This window comes from Nannospalax galili, unplaced genomic scaffold (assembly GCF_000622305.1).
Source record: "Nannospalax galili isolate Female #2095 unplaced genomic scaffold, S.galili_v1.0 scaffold1077, whole genome shotgun sequence".
In the NCBI taxonomy this organism is placed as follows: Eukaryota; Metazoa; Chordata; class Mammalia; order Rodentia; family Spalacidae; genus Nannospalax; species Nannospalax galili.
In genome coordinates this window covers 1123756-1150831 of record NW_008340429.1, presented here as the reverse complement: position 1 = coordinate 1150831, position 27076 = coordinate 1123756, and the positions used below count along the sequence as shown (strand labels likewise).

The window sequence follows — 27076 nt, the reverse complement described above, 5'->3', positions numbered from 1 at the left end:
AGCAGCACAGAGTCAGGTCGCTTCTCTGACAGCTTCTTTCCACTCTGGTGAACAGCGACGCTCAGAGTCCTAACCAGTTACTACACCAATTCTATTTTTATTTCCATTAGTTTAGTTATACTTTTATTTCCAATGTTTTTGCTGAATATTTAATGTATTATTGTGTAGCAGTGTTTACATTTAAGATTTAATTCTGACATAGGCTTCCACAACCCAAGAGCAATATAATTAGATTCTTTTTTAAATCTCCATAGAAGTTTCATTTTATGTGCTACTGAGCTTGTGTCCTTTATTTAGTCTGTTGTAATCAAGGCATTGAAATTCTTACCCTTGTTGGCTTCAAAACTTCATTTTTTATCAGGATATGTTATGAAAAACATTCCTAATAGTACATCAGCTGTTAAGTAAGCAAATCCATCTCTCAATGTGTGCATAAAAATAAATATTGTGCTTGTGAGGTCTTTGAGAAAGTGTTCAGGCTTTCAGTCTAAGAACACAGCAGTTTCACTATCTCAGACTGAGAGTTGGAGTTGGGATAACTGCATTATTCATATATTCCTATTAATATACTCAAATACTTATACTCAGACATATTACAGTGACAGGGTTTGGCAGCAACAGAATAATGACCCAGCTTCAGTTCACCATCCATGCAGTAAATCATGGCTATTTAGAGGGCAGTAGTGAGTAGTCTGTTTTGAAGCAGAGATTTTTTTTAAAAAGCATATGGCTGGAAACAAGGGATATTTCAGAGAGATATTTCCCCTCTTGTGAGACAAGCAATTTTTACCTAATACTCATCAATAGGAAAAGGTTTTAGTTGGTATTTTAAATTTTATAACTAAGGACTTGGGATATAGCTTAGTAGATTTGGTGCTTGCTGTGGAAGCATGAGGCTCTAGGTTTAACTCTCAGCACCATCAAGTGACCAGTCAATCAATCAATCAATCAATCAATCAATCAATCAAACAACCAATTATGCAAATCATAAAATTTTAGATATTTTATAAATGACATAAGCATAGATCACAAACTTTTTGTTAATGTGTATTTTTCTCAAGAGCAAATTAGTAATGAGTACAAGAATGATTTCTTATATTTATTAAAATGCACTATTCTTAGCAGACACCTCAGACTCCATACACAACTCAACTTTTAGAAGCAAATATGGAATCCCAAGACACTCTACTTATAGGACTTTCAAAATGTTTATCAGCAAGCCAGTGGAACAGGCCCTTATCTGCTATGCTCTTTGGGTAACAAGCCACCACCCTGGGTAAAGTTTCTTCCTATCCAGTTTCTGCAAACTAGTAAGAGGACTATGTTTACTCTGAAGCACCAGGGGTAGAACTAAAATCTGAGTAATAAAGATCTGAATATGAAAGGAACCACTTAAAGTTTCAAGAGAGATAAAAGTTCAGGGGGAAGGAATGTAAAGACGAAGAAGAAAAAGAAATGCAATAAACACTGTAATTGTGAACAGTATAACTCACACTTCATATGGAAAATCAAAATGTAAGATTTGGTTGGATATGATTATGATACTTAAGGCAGAATATTGTCCCAAATCTTACAAGAGACAATGAAATATGCAGTTAAGCCACCTACCCCACTTGTGTGATGTATTAAGAAACATTAGATACCTGAAGTAGAAAAAAAAGTTGATGCTCACCTTTGAAATAGAATCTGAGACAAAGGGAACCTCAGTGTCTCCAAGAGCTCTGTTTGGAATCCAGGAAGCATCATCACAAAGGAGGTCCCGAGAAGGAGCCACTTCCGGGGTCACATTGAGAAAATTAAACTCAGTCTTAGCTGACTGTGAGGCTATACACACATTGTAGGAATAAGGCAACGTTCCCTCACAGTATCTGGGGAGAACTCCAGGTGCAGAGTTGGAGCTGAGACCAGCCTGGAAGCAGCCCCAAGCAGCTGGGCTGGAGGAGCGTCGCAGGTGCAGGGCAACAGCCAGAATCACCGCAAGGAGGAAGAGGACAGATATCAGGGCCACGGCCTCCACCAGGTAGAACTGCTGCTCGGCCTGGTGGCCATAGGGCAAAGGGTCATCGCTGAGGTCTGGGAGGTCCTCCTGCAGGCTGTCAGCGAAGATCAGGTGCAGCGTGGCGGTGGCCGAGAGGGGCGGCTGTCCACCATCGCGCACAGCGACCAGAAGGAGCTGGTGGGCCGCGTCCTTGTCGCCCAAGGCGCGCGCTGTGCGCACCTCGCCCGTTCGCAGCCCCAGGCTGAAGAGCCCGGGGTCGCTGGCCTGCAGCACGTGGTACGACAGCCAGGCGTTGTGTCCCGAGTCGGCGTCCACCGCCACCACCTTGGTGACCAGGTATCCAGGCTCGGCGGCGCGCGGCACCATGTCGAAGAGCGCGGAGCCGTCGGGCTCGAGCGCCGGGTAGAGCACGCGCGGCGCGTTGTCGTTGAGGTCGCCCACCAGCACGTGTATGCTCACGTTGGCGCTGAGCGCTGGCGAGCCCTGGTCGCGCGCCTGCAGTGTCAGCTGGAAGGAGCGCAGCTGCTCGTGGTCGAAGGCGCGCTGCGCGAACACCACTCCGCTGTCCTGGTTCACAGACACGTAGGACGACAGCGCCCTTGGCTCCAGGTCGCTGGCTAGGATGGAGTAGGAGACCCGGCCGTTGGGTCCCAAATCCGGGTCAGAGGCGCTGACTTGAGCGATGGAGGCTCCAGGAGGGTTGTTCTCAGCCACGTGGACAAAGTAGGAGGCCTGATGGAAAATTGGGGCGTTGTCGTTTACGTCTGAGATACTGAGAGCGATGATTACGCTGGAGGAGAGTGGTGGCTTACCCCTGTCCGTGGCTGCGATGGTGACGTTGTATTCCGGAATCGCCTCCCTGTCTAGAGCTCTAGCAGTCACAAGCTTGTAATAGTTCTTCGAGGAAGATTTCAATATAAACTCTGACTTTTCCAAGACGTGGCAGTAAACTTCTCCGTTTTCTCCAGAGTCTCTGTCTCTAGTTTTTATCAAGGCGATGACTGTTCCTGGTGGAGAATCTTCTGGTAGGGGAGTAAATACTGAAGTCACAGTGACTTCCGGCACACAATCGTTCTCATCCAGAATTTCCACTTGAATGCTGCAATGGGATGCCAGATCTCCAGGATCTTTTGCTTCTACATTGAGAGAGTAACTTTTAGCACTTTCAAAATCCAAATTATCCTTTGTCGTGATTTCTCCTGTTTTTTTATCCAACTTGAAAAAATGCTCCACGTGTTCATCCACATTATGAAAAGAGTAGGTGATCTCTGCATTGATGCCCTCGTCCTGGTCAGTGGCCATCACTTGAAGCACCGAGAAGCCTGGAGGCACATCCTCACGAAGGGTGACCCTGAACACATCCTGGCTGAACATAGGAGGGTTATCATTGGCATCAGTGACTTGGATTCGGATCTGGGCGGTGCCACTTCTAGCAGGGTCCCCTCCATCCACAGCAGTGAGGACCAATTGGTGAAAATTATGCTCTTCTCTGTCCAGAGAACGTTTCAGAACCAACTCAGGATATTTACGCCCATCTGAAGTCTCTTTCTCTGAGACACTGAAGTACTCATTGTCACTGAGATAGTATTTTTGCAGAGAATTAGAGCCAGCGTCTGAATCGAGGGCTGGATCCAAAGGAAATGTTTTACCTGACCTGGTGGATTCTCCAATATTTAAATCAACCTTACTCGGTTTGAATACAGGAGTATTGTCATTTATATCCTGAAGAATTACTGCTACGTGGAAAATATTTAATGGCTTTTCAGCGACAATATCGAATTCCAGAATACACAGAACCTGCTTCCCACAAATCTGCTCTCGGTCTATTCTGTCACCTACAAGTAAGTCCCCGCTCTCTGAGTTCACAGTAAAATACTCCCTGTCTGCGCTAACCCGCAGCTTCCGGGTGGGCAGGTCCTGGACACCAAGTCCTAGATCCTTGGCGAGATTTCCTACCACGGAGTTCTTGGCCAGCTCCTCGGGAATCGTGTAGCGGATCTGGTCCGGGAGAGCTCCGTGGAACAAAGGCAGCAGGAAAGGTGACAGTATTTGCAGCCACCCCGCTGGGCCGCTTCGCGAGCCCCGCCTCATCCTCTCTTTTCGCTCCGCAGTGCTAAGCCCGTTTGCCAGAAGGAGTCAGTCCTCCGTGGATGGCAGAATCCAGGTGGGGTCACTTTTCTCGCTGCTGTTCACTCTATCTGCGTGTGTCCTGGCTTCTTCACTGTGGTTGGTTTGAGCAGGAAGTTCCCCAATAGCATCTCGGAAATGGTCGCTCTCTTCTTTTGACCTACAGCGACGCCCAGAGGTTTACTCAGGAAATTGCACCAATGTCTTGTAAACGTTTGAAAAGGTGTTTTGTTTTTGAAGTTTACCGTTTATTTGTCTTAAAATAGGTAATATATTGAAATTGTTCCAAATTCTTAAGGTACATAGAGCACTGACTATTGTCAGCTATAGATTGTGTAGCATAGCGCATTTCTTTGGAGAGAAATGAATATCTTTGTGTATGCTTTGTGTAGCGCAACAGTTTTAAATAAATGTTTTCTCTCCCTTCTTTTGTGTAAATGGAAGCATACACCATACAACATTTTACACTTTGATTCTTTCATTCAATACACACACCCACACATTTTCAGTGCTGGGAACTCACTCTTTGGACTTTCAGTAAAATATTTCATTTCATACCAGTATGTATAGAGGTTGTTCATTTATTTCTTATAGCCAAGTATAGTTTACCATATGGATATACACTAACTTGTTTAATCAGAAATAGCATTTTCTTAAATAAGGTCAGTATGTATTTTTACAAAAGGAATTTTGATGAGATATTAGCCTATAAATTATCTACTTTTCTCCAAACCATTAAGACATATACCACTCTGCTGGTAGATATTCTTAAAGCCAACATCTGAATGTTTTACCCAATTGTAGACCAATTGAAAATGTCCAAGTTATATTTTAGTACATTTTGGAATAATGTATCTTCAAATACGATGGTCTCAGTATTCATTTGCTATTGCCTTTCCTCTCCCCAGGTCAGCTAATTGCAACAATTCCATTTCTGTTTACTCTGTTTTGCTCCGAAACTTTCCATGAATATAAAGCCAAGAAAAAACAATCATCCTTCTTAAGTTGCATTGAGTCACATTCCACTATCTTGCTACCACTTCCAGGTATCAAAAACTGCTCATTTGTGTATAGACACTGGTTAATTTTGGATTAACTCACAGAACAGTATGAAGCAAACAAAAGTGTTGCATATCTCTTACATACAAAATACTTCATCCTATGTCAGGGGACAGATATTTTATCTCATCCCAGTGTCAGAGTGGCAGAGCTATCTGAGAATAATTTGCAGGGCTACTGATGGATTGGAATGAAGTCAATAGAATAAGTATCATGGATAATATCAGTCCAGGATCCAAGTTACCCAACCATTATAAGAAGCTTACTTGATGAAAACCAGAAAGACTGCAACAAATTATGTGTTACTTAAAAAGGCCAAACTCAAAAGTGATGTCATGATAGGGTTTTAGAAGTTATTAAAATTACTTATAGTTTATTTATATATGAAATAAAGTGGTCAATATTTTTATAATTACAAATTTGCAATCAGTTACTACTTGCACTTCACATCAGCAACAACAAAATATTTGAACTGAGTGTGGTGACACACACCTGTAATCCTAGCACTCAAAGAAGATTGTGAATTGGAGGTCATCCTAGGTGGGCTACATAGAGAGTTAAAGTCCAGCCTGAGCTGTACAGACAGACCTTTTTCAGAAATTATTTGAAATATACTAGTCAACTGAGAAAACATTCCTGTTAAAGTTACACTAAAGGTTAAATATTTTCCCACTATCCATAAATTATCACTACATAATTATAATGGAAAGTATCTTCTCAAGGAAAGAAAAGTCAGTTCCAAGCAAAGAATAGAATGTAGTAAGAGGAAATTTAAAAAACAGTCTAGACCTGGTGAGATGGCTCAGTGGCTAAAGGCACTGGCCCCCAAGTCTGACAACCTGAGCTTGATCTCTAGACCCACTTGGTGAAGGACTGACTGCTGAAAGTTGTCATTTGATCTCCACATGAATACCAGGGAATGTGTGCAATGCCTACACACACACACATACACACACACACACACTAAATAAATATAAAAATTTAGTAAAATAATTAAAAAATACTAAGTCTAGATTCACCACTAGTATCACAAGAAAGGTGCTGTAGATATGAATTTACAAAATTGCCTTCTATTTCTCATGTCAACTCTATCCTTTCACAAATGTACATAGTAAAATGGTGGTTTTCTGTGAGTTCCATGCCAGTGTGGTCTACATAGTGAGTTCCAGGTCAGTCAGGGTTACATATGAGACTCTGTCTCTAAAAAAGGAAGCGTTTTTATTTAATATAGCACATACACAATTGGAGATGTTTACAAAACTTTGTGTCCATATTTTAGTATGGTAAGATTCGTTATACAATTGACTCACCTTGAGAAGATTAGGGTCTCCTTTTGTTTCAAGGAAGTCTTGAGATACCAGGAGAGGATCACTTTTCCCACAGCTCTCCTGGCTGATGAGTGTGTCTGCATAGTTGGGCTGTGGAAAAATCAGATGGCTTTTCCCAGAGTCTGCAGTGAGGGAGACCTCATGAGAATATGTCTGTAGAAAAGCTTGTATACCATCCACGCCCACAAAGTGTGAGGTGGGCATGGATGACAACCCACTACCTGCAGCCTGAAGCAGGCGAGCTGAGTGCCAGTGGCGGAGCCTGAGTGCCAGCAGGACAATGACAAAGGCCAAGAAGATGCAGGAGACAACAGCCACTGCTACTACCAGGTACAGTGTGAGGTCTGAATCATCTGGGTCAGTGGGAATGTTAATGCTACCCAGATCTGCCAGGATGTCTGGGATGTTGTGTGACACGGCTATGGTGAGTGTGACTGTGGTGGAGAGAGGAGGTCGGCCATGGTCTTGGACTGCCACCACCAGGCTCTGCTTGAGTGCATCTCTGTCCAGGAGGGTTCTTGCTGTGCGCACCTCACCTGTGTGGAGCCCTACTGAGAATAGCCCTGGCTCACTGGCCTTGAGCAGGTGGTAGGACAGCCAGGCATTCTGTCCTGAATCTTTGTCCACTGCTACCACCTTGGTCACCAGGTATCCAGGTTCTGCAGAGCGAGGTGTCAGTTCCACACCAGTAGAACCATCACTGGGGAGGGCAGGGTACAAGATCTCAGGTACATTGTCATTCTGGTCAAGCACAAACAAGCTAAATGACACGTTGCTGCTGAGTGGAGGATTCCCATTGTCCCTGGCTGTCACTAGTAGCTGCAAGTCTTGAAACTGCTCATAATCAAAGGAACACAGTGCATACAGGACACCAGTGTTGGAGTTGATGGAGACATAGGAGGACAGAGGTGCCCCTTGGATAGTGACCTCTGTCAGGGAGTAGATTACTTGGGCATTCTCACCACTGTCAGGGTCCTGGGCTGTCACCGATAAGATGGAAGCTCCTCTAGGGTTGTTTTCTGGAATGTAGGCAGAGTAGGAGGTGTGAACAAAGGTGGGTGGGTTGTCATTGATGTCTACCACCTGCAGTGAGATATAAGTCTCTGTGGACAGTGGTGGAGTTCCCTGGTCAGTGGCAGTTATTGTAATATTGTATTCTGAGACTTCTTCCCTGTCCAGAGTTCTGTGTATCAACAACCGATGATAATTTCCATAGATCTTTTCAAGCCTGAATGGCAGATTATCTGGAATAGAACAAGTGACAAGGCCATTCTCTCCAGAGTCGCTGTCGTGCATATTGAACAGTGCAATTACTATACCTGGAGAAGAAGTTTCTTGAACTGAGCTGCTGAGAGAGGTAACTGTAACTTCTGGAGCATTGTCATTTACATCCAGAACGGTCACCAGTACCTTACTTCTGGCCCGCAGGCCAGGACCATCATGGGCTTCTACATCAATGTCATAGAATCCAGAGTCCTCATAATCCAGCTCCCCCAATACTGTAATGTCCCCACTCACAGAATTCAACTGGAATAGCTGAGATGTTTTGTCTCTTACATTCCGGAAAGAGTATGTCACTTCTCCGTTGGCTCCTTCATCGGGATCAGTGGCTTTTATGGTGAGAAGCAGGGTGCCCACAGGCAAATTCTCCTTCACACTTACGTGGTACTCTGGCTGAGTGAACACAGGAGCATTATCGTTGGTGTCCACGAGTGTTACTTGAATTGTAGCAGTACCAGAGCGAACCGGGTCGCCTCCATCGAAGGCGGTGAGAACCAGATGGTGAACCGCTTCTTCCTCGCGGTCTAAAGCACGCTCCAGCACCAGTTCTGGGTACTTAATCCCATCCACCCCGCTTTGCACATCCAGAGAGAAGTGGCTATTCGAGCTGAGCTGATAACCCTGCAGGGAATTCACCCCTACATCAGGATCAAAAGCTTCAGGAAGAGGGAATCTTGTCCCAGGAATTTCACTTTCAGCAACTTTTATTTCCCTCTGCCATGTTCCAAAGCTGGGAGCATTGTCATTAACATCGATTATTTCCACTTCTATCCCAAGAATCTTCACTTCATCCTCTAGGAGAATCTCCAGATTTGCCATGCACTTTGGAGATCTGTCACAGAGCTCTTCCCTGTCGATCCTCCCTGCTGTCACCAAGCTGCCGCTTCGCGGGTTCAGAGCAAAGAGCTGGGTCTTACCTCTGGAGACGATGCGGACTCCGCGCTCCGCCAGCTTCCCGGGCTCCAGCCCTAGGTCCTTGGCGATGTTTCCCACTGCAGAGCCTTTTTCCAGCTCCTCCCGCACAGAGTAGCGGATCTGTTCCGCTCGGATGTTCCCCAGGGCCCCCAGGAGAATGTAGATCCACACCAGCCTGCTGCAGTCTGGTCTGCAAGGAGGAGTCGCCATTACAGCCCCGCGGCTGATGGTTCTGAGCTTGGGTGTTAAATCTGTGGAGGCCTGAGGAGCCACAGATGTTTGAGTTTCAACATAATGCGCCGTTGGATGCTGGCTTTCTCGGGAGTCCAGGACGACTCTTTTCCTAAGACTCAACCAGTGCTTTGTGCTGAGGAAATCTTGCTCATGTTAAATATCTGATTCTTTCCCCCCCGATTGGTGAACAGCGACACTCAGAGGCCTAAACTATTATTGCAACTTATTTTAGATAAGCCACACACATTTTCCTTTCCTAACGCTACTTCTCTAAAGGAGAATAAAAGTCAAATTACTGTTATTTAATTTGCAATGAAAATCCAGGAATGACCAAACACTTCATATATAGAAAAACAAGTTATTTCTCAGAGTAATAATAGGGTGGTTTTGGGGTAAGGATTGGTTTCTACCTCTTTTTAGCTTTACATTTTCACCCCCTGTTCTATGTTCAGTATTTTGTGGGGGTCACATTCATTTCACCTAAGAAGAAAGGTGGGTGTAAAGAGTAGGAATGGAGGTCCAGCTCTAGTTACAACCTATGCACAAGCAAGTTTCCTCACCTGACTTCACCCTTTGGGGCCGGGGGCAACTTTTCAATTCCTTTGCAAGAAAATATCTGTTGCTCAAGAGAAAATGGACATGGGAAAAATGATTGTAGGGTTTGGGAAAGAACTGGCTAATTAATTTTATGTACAGGAGATTACAGACCACAGACTTTGCCCATGACTGTTATGTCACCATGTGCCCTCAGTCTTAGAACAGCAACTTTAATAGCAGTAAACATTGTTCAGTTTATTTAAAATAAATGATTTACTAAAAATAAATGATAACATTAAGACAGAAAGGTTAAGCTGAAGGATGAAGAGAAGATATTTCAAAGGCTTCTTTCATACAAAACACATCCAATGTTCTTATTTTACCATTACCAATGCTATTATTTTCCTGTTGCTTTAAATTTGTTCCATCTTTGATTTTAGACATAGTCAGGAAAAGGAATATATCAGTAGTTGTGCATGCAGCATTTTCAGCATGTTTCATTGCTTTCTTGAGTAATTTTTTGAGAAATTTTGAGGTAAGTCAATTAAGTTATCAGTCCTTTAAATCATTCTTCACTTAATTAGCATATGGAAATGACTAAAATTTTAAAGAGACAAAGTTCTATCAATTATGCAGAATTTAAAAGTCTTTAGTCTTGCGGGTGTGGTGGCACACTCCTTTAATCCTAACACTCAGGAGGCAGAGGCAGGAGGATCTCTGTGAGTTCGAAGCCAGCCTGGTCTACATAGCCAGTTCCAGGACAATTGGGGGGCTACAGGGAGACCCTGTCTCAAAAAGACACACACAAAAAATCTTTTGTCTTTTCATTAAATGTTGGGAGTGGGAGATTAAAATGAGTGTTTGGGAAACAACTGTGACAATATGCATAAATAATCTCAAAATCCTTATAAATTTGACCCATAGAAATATACATTGAAAGTAATAAGAAATAGTCTGGTATAGTGGCTTCTAATCCCAGCAATTGGGAAACAGAAGCAGGAGATTTGTGAGTTCAAGGTTAGTCTGGTCTACAAAGTGAATTCCAGGCTAGCCAGAGTTACAGTGAGACCCTGGCTCAATAAAACAGCAACAGTAAATATATAAATGCTTCATAAAAAGTTCATCACATTCTTTATTATAATGGTGATAAAGCAAAAAAAATAAATGATTAAAGAATGGTTAAGGGATCGACATAGGGGTCGGCGAGATGGCTGCAAGCCTCACAATGTGACCTGAGTTCTATCCCAGAGACTCAAATGGTTGAAAAGAGAGAGCCAAGGCCCTCATGTCAACTTCTGACTTCCACACACTCACTATGGCATGTGCGCCCCCTCACCCATAAAATAATAAACCTTAAAAAGAGAAAACAAAATCATTGAGGGATATTATGAGTGGGAAAAATACTGATTCAAATGTGAAATGTGACAATCTTTGCTACTTGTGATAAGACAAATAGCTGTTAAGAGGCTTAATCATTGGAAGGCCCTGTTATATTGCAGTAAAAGCTGTTCAGACTTGAAATTTGATTAGTGAAGATGAGTATAAACTTTAAATTTTAATTTGGACAGAAAGAAGTATCAGTACATTTATAAAGAGTTAAAGATTACTTGAAAAAATTAACCAGTCACACATATCAAGAAAGGACACTGATGTTATCAAGGGTGTTGGCATCTAGGAAACAGGCTGTAGCAAGATGTGCTAAACATACAGAATTATTCTGTAATTTCATACAGAAATACCAACTGTAAAGACTGCAACTAGTAATCAGATAATTTGCAAGATGACTGAGAAGTCAAGGAGCCAATCTTTATCCATTCAATACACTCCTCAACCACTACATCCCCCACTACCATGAAAAATAAAAAGAGTTAATTTGTGTTTCATTGAGAAACAAATACAGTATATAATTTTAAGTAGTTTTGCAAAAACTTACCTGAGGATTAAAAGAGTCGTGAGAGATTTTGGGATCCTGGTTATCAGCACATACAAGCACAGAAGGATCATCACACAGGAGACCTTGAGGGGAGCCCCCTCCGGCACCACGGGGAGAAAATTAAACCCAGTCGCAGTCGTAGAAAGTGAAGCAACGCATAGATTATAGGAATAGGACAGCGTCCCCTCACTGTAGTTGAGAGGAACTGCAGGTTGAGACTTGGAGGTAAGAGCAAGCTGAAAGCAGCTCCAAGCACCTGGGCTGGAGGAGCGTCGCTGGCGCAGGGCAACAGCCAGAATCACCGCAAAGAGGAAGAGGACAGATATCAGGGCCAAGGTCACCACCAGGTAGAACTGCAGCTCGGCCTGGGGGTCAGAGGGCAAAAGGTCATCGCTGAGGTCTGGGAGGACCTCCTGCAGGCTGTCAGCGAAGATCAGGTACAGCGTGGCAGTGGCGGAGAGGGGCGGCTGTCCACCATCGCGCACAGCGACCAGAAGGAGCTGGTGGGCCGCGTCCTTGTCGCCCAAGGCGCGCGCTGTGCGCACCTCGCCCGTGCGCAGCCCCAGGCTGAAGAGCCCGGGGTCGCTGGCCTGCAGCACGTGGTACGACAGCCAGGCGTTGTGTCCCGAGTCGGCGTCCACCGCCACCACCTTGGTGACCAGGTATCCAGGCTCGGCGGCGCGCGGCACCATGTCGAAGAGCGCGGAGCCGTCGGGCTCGAGCGCCGGGTAGAGCACGCGCGGCGCGTTGTCGTTGAGGTCGCCCACCAGCACGCGCATGCTCACGTTGGCGCTGAGCGCTGGCGAGCCCTGGTCGCGCGCCTGCAGTGTCAGCTGGAAGGAGCGCAGCTGCTCGTGGTCGAAGGCGCGCTGCGCGAACACCACTCCGCTGTCCTGGTTCACAGACACGTAGGACGACAGCGCCCTTGGCTCCAGGTCGCTGGCTAGGATGGAGTAGGAGACCCGGCCGTTGGGTCCCAAATCCGGGTCAGAGGCGCTGACTTGAGCGATGGAGGCTCCAGGCGGGTTGTTCTCAGTCACGTGGACAAAATAGGAGGCCTGATGGAAAACCAGGGCGTTGTTGACGTCTGTGATGTGCAGGGTGATGTATGTGCTGGAAGGGGTGGCTTGCCCCTGTCCGTGGCGGTGATGGTTACAGTGTACTCTGAGGCCTGTTCCTGGTTTAAGACTTTGTCAGTCACTAATATGTAATAATTCTTGGAGGTGGGTTGTAATTTGAAGGGAAGTTCTTCCTGAATATGGCATGTCACCAGACCATTTTGCCCAGAATCCTTATCTCAAACTTTAATGAGAACTATTACTGTTCCAAGGACTGAGTCCTCTGGAACCTGGTTAGAAAAGGACACAAATGTCACCTCTGGGGCATTATCATTGTCATCAACAATTTCATTCTGAACATTACAGTGAGCCGTGTGCACTCCTCCATCCTTGGCTTCAACACCCAACAGGTATCTAGTATTTACTCCTTTCTTCAAAATCCAATGTTCCATTAGTTGTGGTATCACCAGTATTTGGATTGAGACTGAAGAAGAGGCTAGTACTTGTGGAGGCATTGAGGAAGGCATAGGTGATCTCTACATTAACACCCTCATCATGGTCTGTAAGGGGGGTATGTTTTCTCAGAGGCTGACTTTGTATATGTCCTGGCTGAACACTGGAGCATTGTCATTGGCATCAGTGACTTTGATCCAGATCTGGGTTTTGATCCAGATCTGGGTGGTACTGCTTAGATGAGGGTCCCCACCATCAATAGCAGTCAGGATTAGGAAATGGGAACTCTAATATTCCCTGTCCAGAAGTTTTTCCAGCAGTAATTCTGGGTATTTACTTCCATCAGGACTTTCCTTTGTTGACAAAGATTTGTGTCAATTGGGGTTGATGGTATGTATCTTTAATGAGTTACTTTCTACATCTGCATCTTGTGCAGAATTCAGAGGGAACTTTATCCCTGGTAGGGCTGATTCACAGATCTCTAATTCAATGCCTTTTGCAACGAAATGTGGTGCATTATCATTAATATCTTGGATTGCAACGATTATGTGAAAAATATTAATTGGATTTTCAGTAACTGATTCAAATTCCAGGGCACACTCAGATTTCCTTCCACATATCTTCTATCTATTCTGCCACTCACTAATGGAACCCCGCTGTCCACACTAACGTTGAAATAATCCTCTGCACTAACTCAGTTTTCGAGCTGGCAACTCCTGGATACTGAGCCCTAGATCCTTGGCAAGGTTCTCCCCTGGAGTGTCCTTGGCCAGCTCTTCTGGAATAGAGTATCTGATCATCTTGGAGATGGAGCCACAGAACAAAGACAGCAGGAAGGGAAATAGTACCTGACTTTCCTTCATTTCAATGCCTCTGGTGTTGCTCTGCAGTTCTTGAACTCACCAGGAAGCTTCTTTGCAAGGTTTCTTTGGTGTTTTTTTTTTTTTTTTAAAGAAAAATCAATGCCTTAGATTTCTATGTTTTGAGAGTAGCATTTGAGAGGCTCTTGAGGGTACGCAGGAACAGGGCAGGTGTTGTCCTATGTTCTGGAAAAGCAGGAAAGCACTGGCTGGACTCCTGCAGAATTGAGAATCCGTCTCTTCTTTTTGGCCAACAGTGGCACTTGGAGGTTGTCTTGTAAAACTGCCCAGCTGTTTATTCTCAAAGTGCAAACTTGTTTTGTGTTTTAATTTGCTTGAAAGAACCAAGTATTCACGATTTTCTTTAAATTTTATATATTTTTTTGTTTATCACATTCCACGAATGTTTTTTTTATCATTGTACATTCATCTTTTTTTTTATTTCATAAGGCATACATTTTTTCCAGTTTGGGGGCAAAAAATATTGTCAATGACTTCACTGTAGCATTTACTCACTCAAGCATGAGTGACTATAATTCTTACCTTTCTGCACATTTATTGAAATAACTTCCTTATTTAGTATTTTAATTTCTCCATATATAACTTATCAATTTGGTGATACTTTTTGAAGATAGTCTTTGCAAAGGAGAGGAAATCAAGTTCTGAGAGTTGTTTTAATGTATCATTGTTCCTTACAAAGCATAGTATTTCCGGCTAAGTAGAGAAGAGCCTGATACCTTATTAAAGAGGCCAGTATCATATTTGGGCTTTTATTATGGTGAAGCTTATGTAGGCAATATTTTTGTTGCTTTTTTTGAGACTGGGTTTCCTTGTAGTCCCAGCTGTCCTTGAACTCACTATGTAGACCAGGCTGGCCTCAAACTCGAAAATATCCGCCTGCCTCTGCCTCACAAGTGCTGGGATTAAAGGCGTGTGCCACCACGCCCGGCATAATATTTATTTTTATGAAACAAATCTTTTCTTTCTACATGAATGCATGTATAATACCCTATAAGCCAAACTCCTAACTCCATCCAATTAATACCATTAATGAAGAAAGTGGTTGCTCACTGATAAATTTTGGAGAGATATTGAGAATCCCTAAATACTTCTCTTTATTTTATTATTTTATTCTATTTTTATTGCATTTATTTGTTTGTGTTTCTGTGTATGTTTGTGGGTGTACATGTGTGGAGGTCACAAAGCAACTTTCTGGAGTTGGTTCTCTCCTTCCACAGTATGGGTCCCAGGGATTGAACTCAGGTCATCAGGTTTGGTTTAAGCACCTTTACCTGATGAGCCATTTCACTGGCCCTAAACATTTCATCTTAAAAGTCCTGGACTTGGGTAGCTCAGACAAGCAAACCTTTTATTTTGAAGGTACCACCAAATTAGAAATGACTTATGGTTTAAATGTGTCTCTCAAGTTTCATATGTTGGAAACTTAATCCCCAAATGCATGGTATAATGGTATTGGAAGCAGGGGCTTTAAGATGTGACTGATTCATGAGGCCTTTGTTTCACTAGTGAATCAATGAATGATTACTGGGTATCACATAAGTGGTTTTGTTATAAAATCAGAAGTCTCTGGCTCACCTGCTCCCCCCCGTGTGATATCCTCTGACATCTGATGACCCTGCAAGAAAACGCCCTGACCAGATGGCTGAGCAGATGAGAGTGCCATGCTCTTAAACTTCCCTAACTTCCAGAACAACTAGACAAATAATTGTTTATTTTTAAAATAAATTTCCAAGTCTCCGGTATTTTTGTATAGTAACAAAAATAAACTAAGACAGTTTTCAATTCAATGATTTACTCTACTATTTTGAAGTACTCAACCATCCTCTAGTACAAATACAATATCATCTGCTTTCCTAAGATATCCTTTCTTGTTTTCCCTGCTTAATGCCTTTACGGTCCTTTAAAAATTCTGTGATATACATGGATGTTTGAGTGAAAATATGCTTTTTATGCTTATGAATATCTTCTTCAGACTCTATTGACTCACACATTTTTTTGGTCTTTTTGAGACAGGGTCTCCCTGTAGCCCCAGATGTCCTGGAACTCACTATGTAGTCCAGGCAGGCTGGTCTTGAACTCACAGAGATCTGCCTGTCTCTGCCTCCTGAGTGCTGGGACTAAAGGCGTGCACCACCCCGTCCAGCTGACTCACATATTTGAATGCTGTCATTTCCTATTTTTTTTGAGACAGTGTCTAACTATGTAGCTCTGACTGGCCTGGAATGCCCTATGTAGACCAGGTTAGCCTCAAAGCCACAGAGATCCACTTGTCTCTGCCTTCCAAATGCTGGGATTAAAGGTGTGAGCCAGCTTTTCCTAATATATCGAGGGGGAAATTTGTCCCTTTGAGAGCTAATGAAATAAATTTTGGTTCATTATTGGATGACCTCCTTTTGTAGCTACATGAGTGAAAATTTCATAGATTTGAGATTTTGGCCCCAAACTTCTGGTGAAAGAAAGTTACAGAACATGATCAGGGCTCCTATTTCATTGCTGGAATAGGTAGAAATCTCTTGCAGAGACTGAGAAATATATCTTTCTTTTTTGAAATAATATTTTTGAGTTGCTGTATATTATTGTATGTGGATTACAGAAGGACATTTTCATACAAGTATACATATGTTGGGCACACGCTTCTCCAGCCCCACAACTTCCCTTTTCTCTCCCCTTCCCCTCTAGCCCTGCAGCCTCCTTTTTCTCTCCTCCCCCTCCAGACATTGTCATTCCTACTTTTATGAAATATATACATACATATGTGATTTTATGTCTCTCTATAAAATCTAGAATCCATGGATAAGAGAAAACATGATGTTTGAGTTTCTGAGACTGACTTAATTTGCTTAATATGGCTATATCCAGTTACATTCATTTTCTTGCAAATCACAAAACTTCATTTTCCTTTATGGTCGAAAAACTCCATTGTGTACATATATACCACATTTTCTTTATTCACTCTATTGTTGGTGGACATCTAGGTTGGTTCCATAACTTATCTATTGTGAAACATGCTGCAATAAACACTGATGTGCAAGTGTCTCTGTGATATGTTAACTTATAGTTCTTTGGGTAGATATACAAGAGTGATATAGCTACATATATCTCTGCTTTAAAAAACCTTCTGAAATGGTGATAAATACCAGTTCATGACTCATAATGGTTTAGGCAGATAAACTTCTGCCTTCAGATAAAAGATGGATTCAGGGGCTGGAGAGATGTCTCAGTGGTTAAGAACGCTGGCTGTTCTTGCAGAAGACCTGGGTTCGAATCCCAGCACCCACATGGCAGCTAACAACTATCTGTAACTACAGTTCCAGTTGATCCAACAGCTTCTTCTGTCCTCCATGGGCATTGCGCAACATGGGTGCACTTACATGCAGGCAATACATGCATACACATAAAATAAAAATAGTAAATAAAATATATTTTTTAAAAAGATGGATTCAATATGAACACAATACAAATTTTAGGCACTAAAGGTTTAATCATTTGATTAATCTCTCTCTCTCTCTCTCTCTCTCTCTCTCTCTCTCTCTCTCTCTCTCTCCAGTTCTGTCTATGCTGTCCAGGTTGGTCTTGAACTCCTGGACTTGACTGATTCTACTTTCATAGTTTCCAGAGTAGCTGAGACTACAAGATATTATTATACCTTGTTTCCTCATTTCTTTTTTTTTGTCTTTTTTTTTTGAGGCAGGGTCTCCCTGTAGCCCCAGCTGTCCTGGAACTCACTATGTACACCAGGCTGGCCTTGAACTCACAGAGATCTGCCTGTCTCTGCCTCCCAAGTGCTGGGATTAAAGGCATGTGCCACCACGCCCGGCTGTTCCCTCATTTCTTATTTCAAAAATTTTATGTCCTTGAGATGAAGAGTGTGGTCTGGCTTGGAAAAAGCCAAAGAACATTTTGAGAGCATAAAATACTTCATATTTATACTTTTCACTTGTTTGTGACAGTCAGGATAGGCTATATAGGTAGGAGTGACAAAGCTCAAATCACATGGATTTATAATGTAAAAGGCAGGCTGAAGTACAGCTCAGTGGTTGAGCTCAGTGGTTGAGCGACTGAGCATGTTTCAAGCCCCTGGGTTCCACCCCAGCACCAAAACAATAAGTAAATAGTGAAAATTCCATTTATCACAGGTGTATAGACCATTGTTGGGTCAACTATGGGACTCTTCTCTCATTAGAGTTACTCAAGGACATAGGCAAAAGGAGCAACCACAATTTCAAAGGGTAAGGGAGCGATCTGGAATTCTCACAATGACAATTAGAGTTTCCTCCAGGAAGTACATGTTACTCTCACAATGTATTGGCCAGAACTAGTTACTTAGGCCCACTCTGCAGGAACAAGGCCAGGAAGTGCAGTCTTCCCATAGGCCTTGAAGGAGAGAGGGACATATATAGAAAGCAGAAAGCAGAATGCACAATCACATCCTTGCCTTATTTCTAAAATAAATGTTAAAGTTTTATAATAACCACACTGGTGTAAATGTTCACAATACTTGAAGAAATAAATAAACTCACCTCAAGCAGTTTGGGGTCTTCTTTTGTTTCGAGTAAATCTTGAGATACCAATAAAGGCTCACTTTTCCCACAGCTCTCCTGGCTGATAAGTGTGTCCACATAGTTGGGCTGTGGGAAGATCAGGTGACTCTTCCGAGAGCCAGAGCCAGTGGTGAGGGAAACCTCGTGAGAATATGTCTGCAGGAACGCTTGCACCCCATCCAGGCCTACAAAGTGAGAGGCTGGCATGCCTGCTAATCCATTTCCTGCAGCCTGGAGCAGGCGTGATGAGTGCCAGCGCTGCAACCTGAGCACCAGCAGCACAATGACAAAAGCCAGGAAGATGCAGGAGACCGCAGCTACTGCCACCACCAGATAGAGTGTGAGATTTGAATCTTTGGGGTCCACAGGGGTATGGATGCTGCCCAGGTCCCCCAGGATATCAGGAATGCTGTCAGCCACTGCTATGGTGAGTGTGACTGTGGCAGAGAGAGGAGGTTGGCCATGGTCCTGCACAGCCACCACTATACTCTGTTTGAGGGCATCTCTGTCAAGCAGGGCCCGCACAGTGTGCACTTCGCCTGTGTGCAGCCCCACTGAGAAAAGTCCAGGCTCACTAGCCTTGAGCAGGCGGTAGGACAACCAGGCGTTCTGTCCTGAGTCCCTGTCCACTGCCACCACCTTGGTCACCAGGTATCCAGGATCTGCAGAGCGGGGTGCAAGCTCAACACCTGTGGAACCATCTGTAGGAAGGGTGGGGTACAGGATTTCAGGCATGTTGTCATTCTGGTCCAGCACAAACAGGTTCAGTGACACATTGCTGCTGAGTGGAGGGTCCCCACTGTCACTGGCTGTCACCTGCACCTGCAGGTCTCTAAACTGCTCATAATCAAAGGAGCAAAGCGCATACAGGACACCAGTATTGGAGTTGATAGAGATATAGGATGACAGTGACACTCCCTGCAGTGTGTCCTCAATCAATGAATAAGTAACGTGTGCATTGTTGTCAGTGTCTGGGTCCTGAGCCATAACAGTAAAGATAGAGGCTCCCCTAGGGTTGTTTTCTGGAATGTAGGCAGAATAGGAGGCATGAGTGAAGGTGGGAGGGTTGTCATTAATGTCTGCCACATCCAGAGTGATGTGAGTTTCTGTGGATAGCGGCGGACTTCCCCCATCTGTGGCTCTTAGACTGATATTATATTGAGATACCTGTTCACGATCCAGAGATTTGGCTGTCACTAAGCGGTAGTATTGGCCTATTGATTTTTCTAAGCTAAATGGCAGATTTCCCAGGACAAAAACTGTGACTTGCCCATTCTGGCCAGAATCTCGGTCATGCACATTGATAAGAGCAATTTCTCTTCCAGCTGTAGCCTCTTCTGGGACTGAGCTTGTGAGGGAAGTGATTGTAACTTCTGGAGTATTGTCATTCACATCCAGGACTGTGATTAGAATCTTGGCTCTTGAAAACAGACCTGGTCCATCTTGTGCTTCAATTTTAATTTCATAGAACACAGCATCCTCATAATCTAGGCTTTTTGATATTGATATTTCTCCAGTCACCGAATTGAGATGGAAAACCTGAGCAATTTTCCCAGGCATTTTATCTAGAATATAAGACACTTGAGCGTTGAATCCCTCATCAGGATCAGTGGCATTCACTGTGATCAGCTTGGTGCCCACTGGCACATTTTCCAGAACATTGACATGGTACTCTGACTGAGTAAACACTGGTGGATTGTCATTTGCATCCAAAACTATCACTTGGATGCACAACTTGCCAGAATGAACAGGGTCTCCACCATCAGAGGCAGTGAGATCAAGCTGATGAACCTCCTTTTTCTCACGATCCAGGGCTCGTTCCACCACCAGCTCTGGGTACTTGGCATCATCAGAGACACTGTTCACAGCTAAGGAGAAGTAGTCACTGGGACTGAGGTTGTAGTTCTGTAATGAGTTCATGCCTACATCTGGGTCAAATGCAGTTTTGAGTGGAAATCGAGTTCCAGGAACTGTTAGTTCACCAATCTTTATCTCCAATTCCTCTGTTGGAAAACTAGGAGCATTATCATTTATATCGCTAATGTCTACTTCTACTTCAAATATTTTCAACTTGTCCTCAACCAGGACATTAAAGTTCACAGCACACTGTGCACTCTGAGCGCAGAGCTCCTCGCGGTCTATCCTGCCGGCGGTGACCAGGCTGCCGCTCCGCGGGTTCAGGGAGAAAAGCTGCGACCTACCTCTGGAGACGATGCGGACTTTGCGCTCCGCCAGCTCCTGTGGCTCCAGTCCCAGGTCCTTGGCGATGCTGCCCACGAAGGAGCCTTTCTCCAGCTCTTCCGGCACTGAGTAGTGGATCAGCCCAAATCCGATCTCACACACTGTCCCCAGGAGTGCGCACAGCAGAGCCGGTCCCCTGGCGGTTCGGAATCTCAGGCGGTTGGTCATTTTCTTTTTGAATTGTTTTCCTGAATTCTATTCCAGTTTCCCAAGGTGGGCTTCAGTCTTATACCCTCAAGGAATTAAGTCTTCCATGGAAATCACAGAGCTGGTAGATTAGGTGAGCTTAGTAACCAACCCTTCAGTCTTCTCAGTCTTTCTGCTTTGCGTTTTAGCAGCTCAGAAATGGTGGACTAGCTTTCGGCTGCGGCTTTTCTTCTTGAGTGGTCAACAGCGACACCTAGAGGCCTAGCAGTTTACTGCACACTTTCAGGCAAACCCAAGTTTGTTTTTCGTCTCCTGAAATCCTTTTCTCAAGAGACAAAGGGGCTTGTATTGTTTTCATATAGCTGGACTCACATATATTGAAGGGTGTGGCTTCAAGTTATCTTTCTTGGGAAGCCATACTCTAACCTTAACTCCACCAGTATTGTCTCAAGCTTAATGGAGTTACTGTTCTCCAAAGGTTCAGTTTAACAGTTACACAAAAATATCAGCCATGTTTATAATTCTTGAAGTTTGCCAGTTTTAATAATAGACATTTTATTATTTCATTGACAATTTCATACAATGTATTTTAATATTATTTACTCCAACGCCCCCCCAGCTCCTCTCAGATCCCCCCACCTCATTATCCACCCAACTTCATGTCCTCTTTTTTTTTTATTTTATTTTATTTTTTTTATTTAAGAGCCCACAGGCTCACTCCAATTTGTGTTGTCCATGAACTTCGGTGTGTGGGGCCATCCAATGGAGCCTAATTGACCTAACAGTTTTAATATTTTTAACTTAACTGATTCGTTAAATAATCACATGATTGAGTTTCAGACAATATGCCTGTTTGAAGATTTAATGTGAATTATATAGACACAATCACAAAGCCGAAGAGCTTATGGACATGTTTTTAAAAGCAAATGGGGACTTAACAGTGCATTAAATAAGTACTACACTGGGAGATGCCAAGGAGGATGAGGAGATCTCCAGCCTAGTTTTGGAGTTAGCAAAGGCCTTTCCAGGAAACATGAGAAGAGTGAACCAGGAAAAAAGCTTGTATGTGAGAGACATTGCAGACCTCAAGTCACTGAAAGAAGTTCACCTTGCCTAAATGTAGTTTTAGAATGTGTTTTTTAAAATCACAACTGAAACTGGTAAAAATAAACTCTTGTTTTTATAGTCACAATTCTTTTCCTTTCATGCTCTCTTCTTCAAGCTCAGAAATAGAAATTGAGACCTACACCATACTAACAAGCACACTGCAATACACTGTCTCAATGTTTCTCTTGTCAGATGCTCTTAGATAGAATAAAGAATCCCAAGAACCATAGGAAATGTGAAGCTACCTAATACAAGTTTCAACTAGTATGTAGCAGGCTCATTGTTATTAAATATATGATATGTGATCAACATACTAAAAACCAACAGAGAGGAGGAATGGAGAAGGAAAACTGTGAGAGAGTCTGTGAATGAGAACATTTTTGGCATCTTCACCAGACAGGAAACTTTTAAGAGGAGAGGAATTGTGTGATGTTTTCTGAATCCCTTCTATCTGTTCTTTAAGCAAAGTTATATTGAAGACAAAATTATTTTTCAAGGTAAAAAGGCATCTAGGTAATAGGTGTCTGGATATGAGAAAATAGTATCAGGGAAGAAAAAGCTGTTTGCTATTACTTTCCAACTTAGTATAGTGTGAGTAGTCCCTCAAGTAGCACAAAGCTACTTTATAGAAGCTGTTGTCAATTTCAGCTAAGCAGAGATGCTACATCATTCTGAAATTCTGTAAGGAATATACATCTCTGGGATGGAGATGTTACTCAGTGCCAAAGTGCATGCAAAATGAGGCCCTGAGTTCAATATAGAGCACATGTGCTTGGGATACATCCCAAGAATCCCAAGATACTTTTCCTTGCCCATCCCAAGCTTAGTGTTAGAGTGCTTGCCTGTCATGTACAAGGTCCTGGGTTTGATTACTAACATAAAAAAAACATGTATTTCTAAAATATCGGCTTATGTTTGGTTGAGACAATATCTTACTTTGTACTCCTGTCTGGCCTCAAACTCACAGAAATCTGCCTGCCTCTGCCTCCCTGGTGCTGGGATTAAAAGTGTGGGCCACCACACCCAACTAAAATTTCCTTTTTAAAATAGGTATTGGCATGCTAATTAAGGAAACTGAATAATTTTCCTGCCAAACTGAGGGAAAAACATTAAGACCAAGTGAGAAAGAACCAAGAAACGTGCTTCACAATTCATACAGATTTAAATATAAAGCAAGTCTTCTATTTTTAAAGGAGGAAGAGACTGGAGTTAATATAAAATTGCCATATAAATGTAAACATTGTGTATAGTAATCACACACATATATGCATCATATAATACACAAATATTGCAGTGCTGGGGACCCATTTCAAGGCCTTGTGTTTGGTAGGCAGGTATTCTATCACTGAGTAACATGACCAGCTCTAATCTTCATATTTTTAAAGAATCATTGACCCAGGAATGGAAAACTATGAGAAAGTTAGTTCAGCTCCCAATACAGTGTTTTTTTGATAATCTAATTTATCATCATCACCCATTAATTCCTGATTTTCATTCCATACACAATGATTCTAGCTTCTCTCTCTCTCTCTCATAGCCTGTGAGCACTTAAACTACTGAGGAATAGTTCACTAGGACTCACTAAAAATTCAATATACCTTCAAGGAAACACAGGGAATAAAACAGAAATATTAAATATCTAGTGCAACTAAGAAAACAGGCAATTTATTTTAGCAAAATAACATAAACATGTTGTGAAAAAATACTTTACCTGAGGGTTTTCTTCTCTTTTATCATCAAGTAGAGATTGAGGTGCTGAAAAAAAATCCTTTTTCTCACAGTTCTCCTGGCTGATGAGAGTATCTGCATAGTTTGGTTGAGGAAAGATGATGTGGCTTTTCCCTGAGTCTGCAGTGAGTGAGACTTCATGGGAATAGGTTTGCAGAAAAGTACTTACTCCATCTACTCCCACAAAGTGTGAGGCAGGGATGCCTCCCAACCTGTCTCTTGAAGCCTGAAGCATGCGAGACACATGCCAGTGCCGCAGCCTGAGCGTCAGGAGTATGATGACAAAGGCCAAGAAAACACAGGAGACCACAGCCACAGCCACCACTAGGTAGAGTGTGAGATCTGAATCGTTAGAATTGGTTGGGGTCCTGATGCTGCTCAAGTCAGCCAGGACCTCAGGGATGCTGTCAGCTACTGCTATGGTGAGTGTGACAGTGGCTGAGAGAGGAGGTTGGCCGTGGTCCTGCACAGCCACTACCAGGCTCTGCTTGAGAGCATCTCTGTCCAACAAGGTCCTTGCTATACGCACCTCACCTGTGTGCAGCCCTACCAAGAAAAGTCCTGGCTCACTGGCCTTGAGCAGGCAGTAGGATAGCCAGGCATTCTGTCCCACATCCTTGTCTACTGCCACCACTTTGGTCACCAGGTAGCCAGGCTCTGCAGAGCGGGGTGCCAGCTCCACACCAGTGGATCCATCTGTGGGGAGGGCAGGGTACAGTATCTCAGGCATATTGTCATTCTGGTCCATCAAGAACAGGCTCAATGATACATTGCTACTGAGTGGAGGGTTCCCGCTGTCCACTGCTATCACCCACAGCTGCAAGTCTTGGAATTGCTCATAGTCAAAGGACTGTAAAGCGTAGAGGACTCCAGTATCAGAATTGATGGAGATATAAGAGGACAGGGGAACTCCTTGAAAGGTGTCTTCAGCTAAAGAGTAAGTTATGTGGGCATTGTCATTACTGTCAGGGTCATGGGCCAACACTGAAAAGATGGAGGTGCCTCTGGGGTTGTTTTCAGGAATGTAGGCGGAGTAGGACATCTGGGAGAAGATGGGTGGGTTGTCGTTGATATCTGCTACCTGCAGCAAAAGGTGAGCATCTGTGGACAGAGGTGGGTTTCCTCCATCTTTAGCACTTAGAGTGATGTTGTAAAAGGAAAACTGTTCCCTGTCAAGGGTGCTGGTTGTAACCAGACGGTAGTAATTGTCCACTGACCTTTCTAACTTGAAAGGAAGTTTCTCTGGGAGTGAACATGTGATAAAAGCATTCTGCCCGGAGTCTCTATCATGGACATTGAAAAGCGCAATTATGGTTCCTGGAGGAGAGTCTTCAGGAATTGAGGAGCTGGCAGATGTCATGTAAAACTCTGGGGCGTTGTCATTGACGTCTAGAATGGTGACAATAACCTTTGCTCTGGTGATAAGGCCGGGCCCATCCTGAGCTTCAATATCGATTTCATGGAATTTAGCATTCTCATAATCCAGACTTTTTATGATGGTTATATCTCCTGATGTTGACTTTAGCTCAAACACTTCCGAGGTTTCTCCAGGGGTTTGCTCTTGAAAATAAGCCACTTGAGCGTTGTATCCCTCATCTGTGTCAGTGGCTGTTACCGTGAGTATCCGGGTGCCGATGGGCACATTTTCCAGAACACTCACACGGTACTCTGGCTGTATAAAAACCGGAGGGTTGTCGTTTGCATCCAGGACCTTCACACGGATGCGGCAGGTGCCAGATCGGACTGGGTTTCCACCATCAGATGCAACAAGAACCAAATGGTGAACCGCCTCTTCCTCGCGGTCAAGAGCATGCTCCAGCACCAGCTCTGGGTACTTGTTCCCATCAGCTCCAATTCGCACATCTAGAGAGAAGTGGTCATTTGAGTTGAGTTCATATTTCTGGAGGGTGTTCTCTCCTACGTCCGCATCATGTGCACTCTTAAGAGGAATCCTGAATCCTGGTGTAGTAGTTTCACTGATTTTTAGTTCCGGTTCCTCTACGCCAAAGCGAGGGGCATTGTCGTTAATATCTGTTATCTCCACCTCTACTGAATAAACAGTCAATTTATCTTCCAGTAGTATGTTAAAGTTCACCAGGCACCGCGCACTCTGAGCGCAGAGCTCCTCGCGGTCTATCCTGTCTGCTGTGACCAGGCTGCCACTTCGCGGGTTCAGAGCAAAGAGCTGCGTCCTACCTCTGGAGACGATGCGGACTCCTCGTTCTGCCAGAGCCAGAGGCTCCCAACCCAAGTCCTTGGCGATGTTGCCCACGAAGGAGCCTCTGTCAATCTCCTCCCGCACGGAATAGCGAATCTGGCCAGCTCCGGCCTCCCACTGGGCGGCCATAAGGACGCACAGCAGCACCAGCTTTCTGCCCTGGAGTAACTTTTGCAGCGCCGCCATTCCCTGGTGAAGCTGTGTTTTCTTCCAACCAACTTCCAGAACCCGGTGAGGCAGCCCAATCTTTATTCCCCAGTGTATGAGACGACCAATATTTACCGGACCCAGGTCACGGTAGAGAGAACTAACGGGCAGCTGAATTTCTTTGCCCTCCGGAAGCTGCGGGACAAACGCCCAGCCCTTTGTGTTGCGGGAGCGATTACGTGGATTGGATGTCTGCAGCTTTTACTCCTTAGGTGGTCAACAGCGACGCTCAGAGGCCTAGGCAGTTCCCGCACTTGCTCAAAACTCAAGTTGTTTATGTTCACTGATGACTTTTAAGTTGATGGAGTGAATGACTCCCACAGTTTTAAGACACTGCAGAAGTAAATACTTAAAAGCAGAAATATTTTTCTCAGAACCAATGAGAATGGTGTAAATACACGTAACCTGATAGCAGCTGCTACGAAATTTTTGTTGAATTGTTTAAGGCATAAATCAAATGTTGTTGTTGCTCTTGATACAAGTAACGTCCATCTCTTTCTTATCATACGCTCAGAAAAAAAGGATCAATTTAAAACATTAGATACATTTTCTGGGTTATTGCTTGGATTCCTGTGCAGGACAGCTGAGCAGTTAACTTCAAAACTTGTAAATTTAGTGATCGTCAGACACTTAAGGGTATGTGTGCCTGCAACCCATGTTTGAGAGTCAAAAAAGACTTTTCCAGCACACCATTGGATCATGAAAGAGGTTGGAGTAGTAGTCTAGGACCTCAGAATAAATGCCTGGAGGTGAGAGACAGCATAGTGCACTGTGGAAATGGAAGGTGAACAAAACTCGGCAGGCAGGGTGCTTCTCGCGTTATGAATCATTCATAATAAGCTGTTCGAGACTGCTAAGTCCTCTTTTACCCCCAATATTTTAGTGTTTCCCAAGGTTATAAAGGCAATGTTATGGATGCCTTCTTATACCTGTGTTGCTTATATACATACTTATGCACAATACATTTATTTAAAAAATACATGTGGTGACTGTTTACAGTCTATGCCTCTTCTCTTTCACAACGTTTCATTTTTTTTTTAAACACAATCTTACTGGCAGGATAACTAGCCTCCTCCCTCTTT

The 27076-nt window shown here is 43.6% G+C and overlaps 1 protein-coding gene and 1 pseudogene across 6 annotated transcripts in view; both read right to left on the bottom strand.

The window, feature by feature from the left end:
• Window positions 1–26242, bottom strand: part of LOC103736114 (protocadherin gamma-C4) — a 177030-nt gene extending 150788 nt beyond the window's left edge. For 2 of the 6 annotated variants that reach the window (XM_017798800.2, XM_029564691.1), the window contains exon 1: window positions 1673–4227. In XM_017798800.2, coding sequence (XP_017654289.1) covers window positions 1673–4090 — 2418 coding nt within the window. In that variant the 5' untranslated portion in view covers window positions 4091–4227. Of the gene's footprint in view, window positions 1–1672; window positions 4287–6495; window positions 9116–18325; window positions 23506–23552 lie in introns of those variants that run through there. The other 4 variants (XM_029564692.1, XM_029564693.1, XM_017798797.2 and 1 more) reach the window with 4 other exon arrangements.
• LOC108490978 lies at window positions 11390–13814 on the bottom strand (annotated as a pseudogene).
• Window positions 26243–27076: the final 834 nt, after the last annotated feature.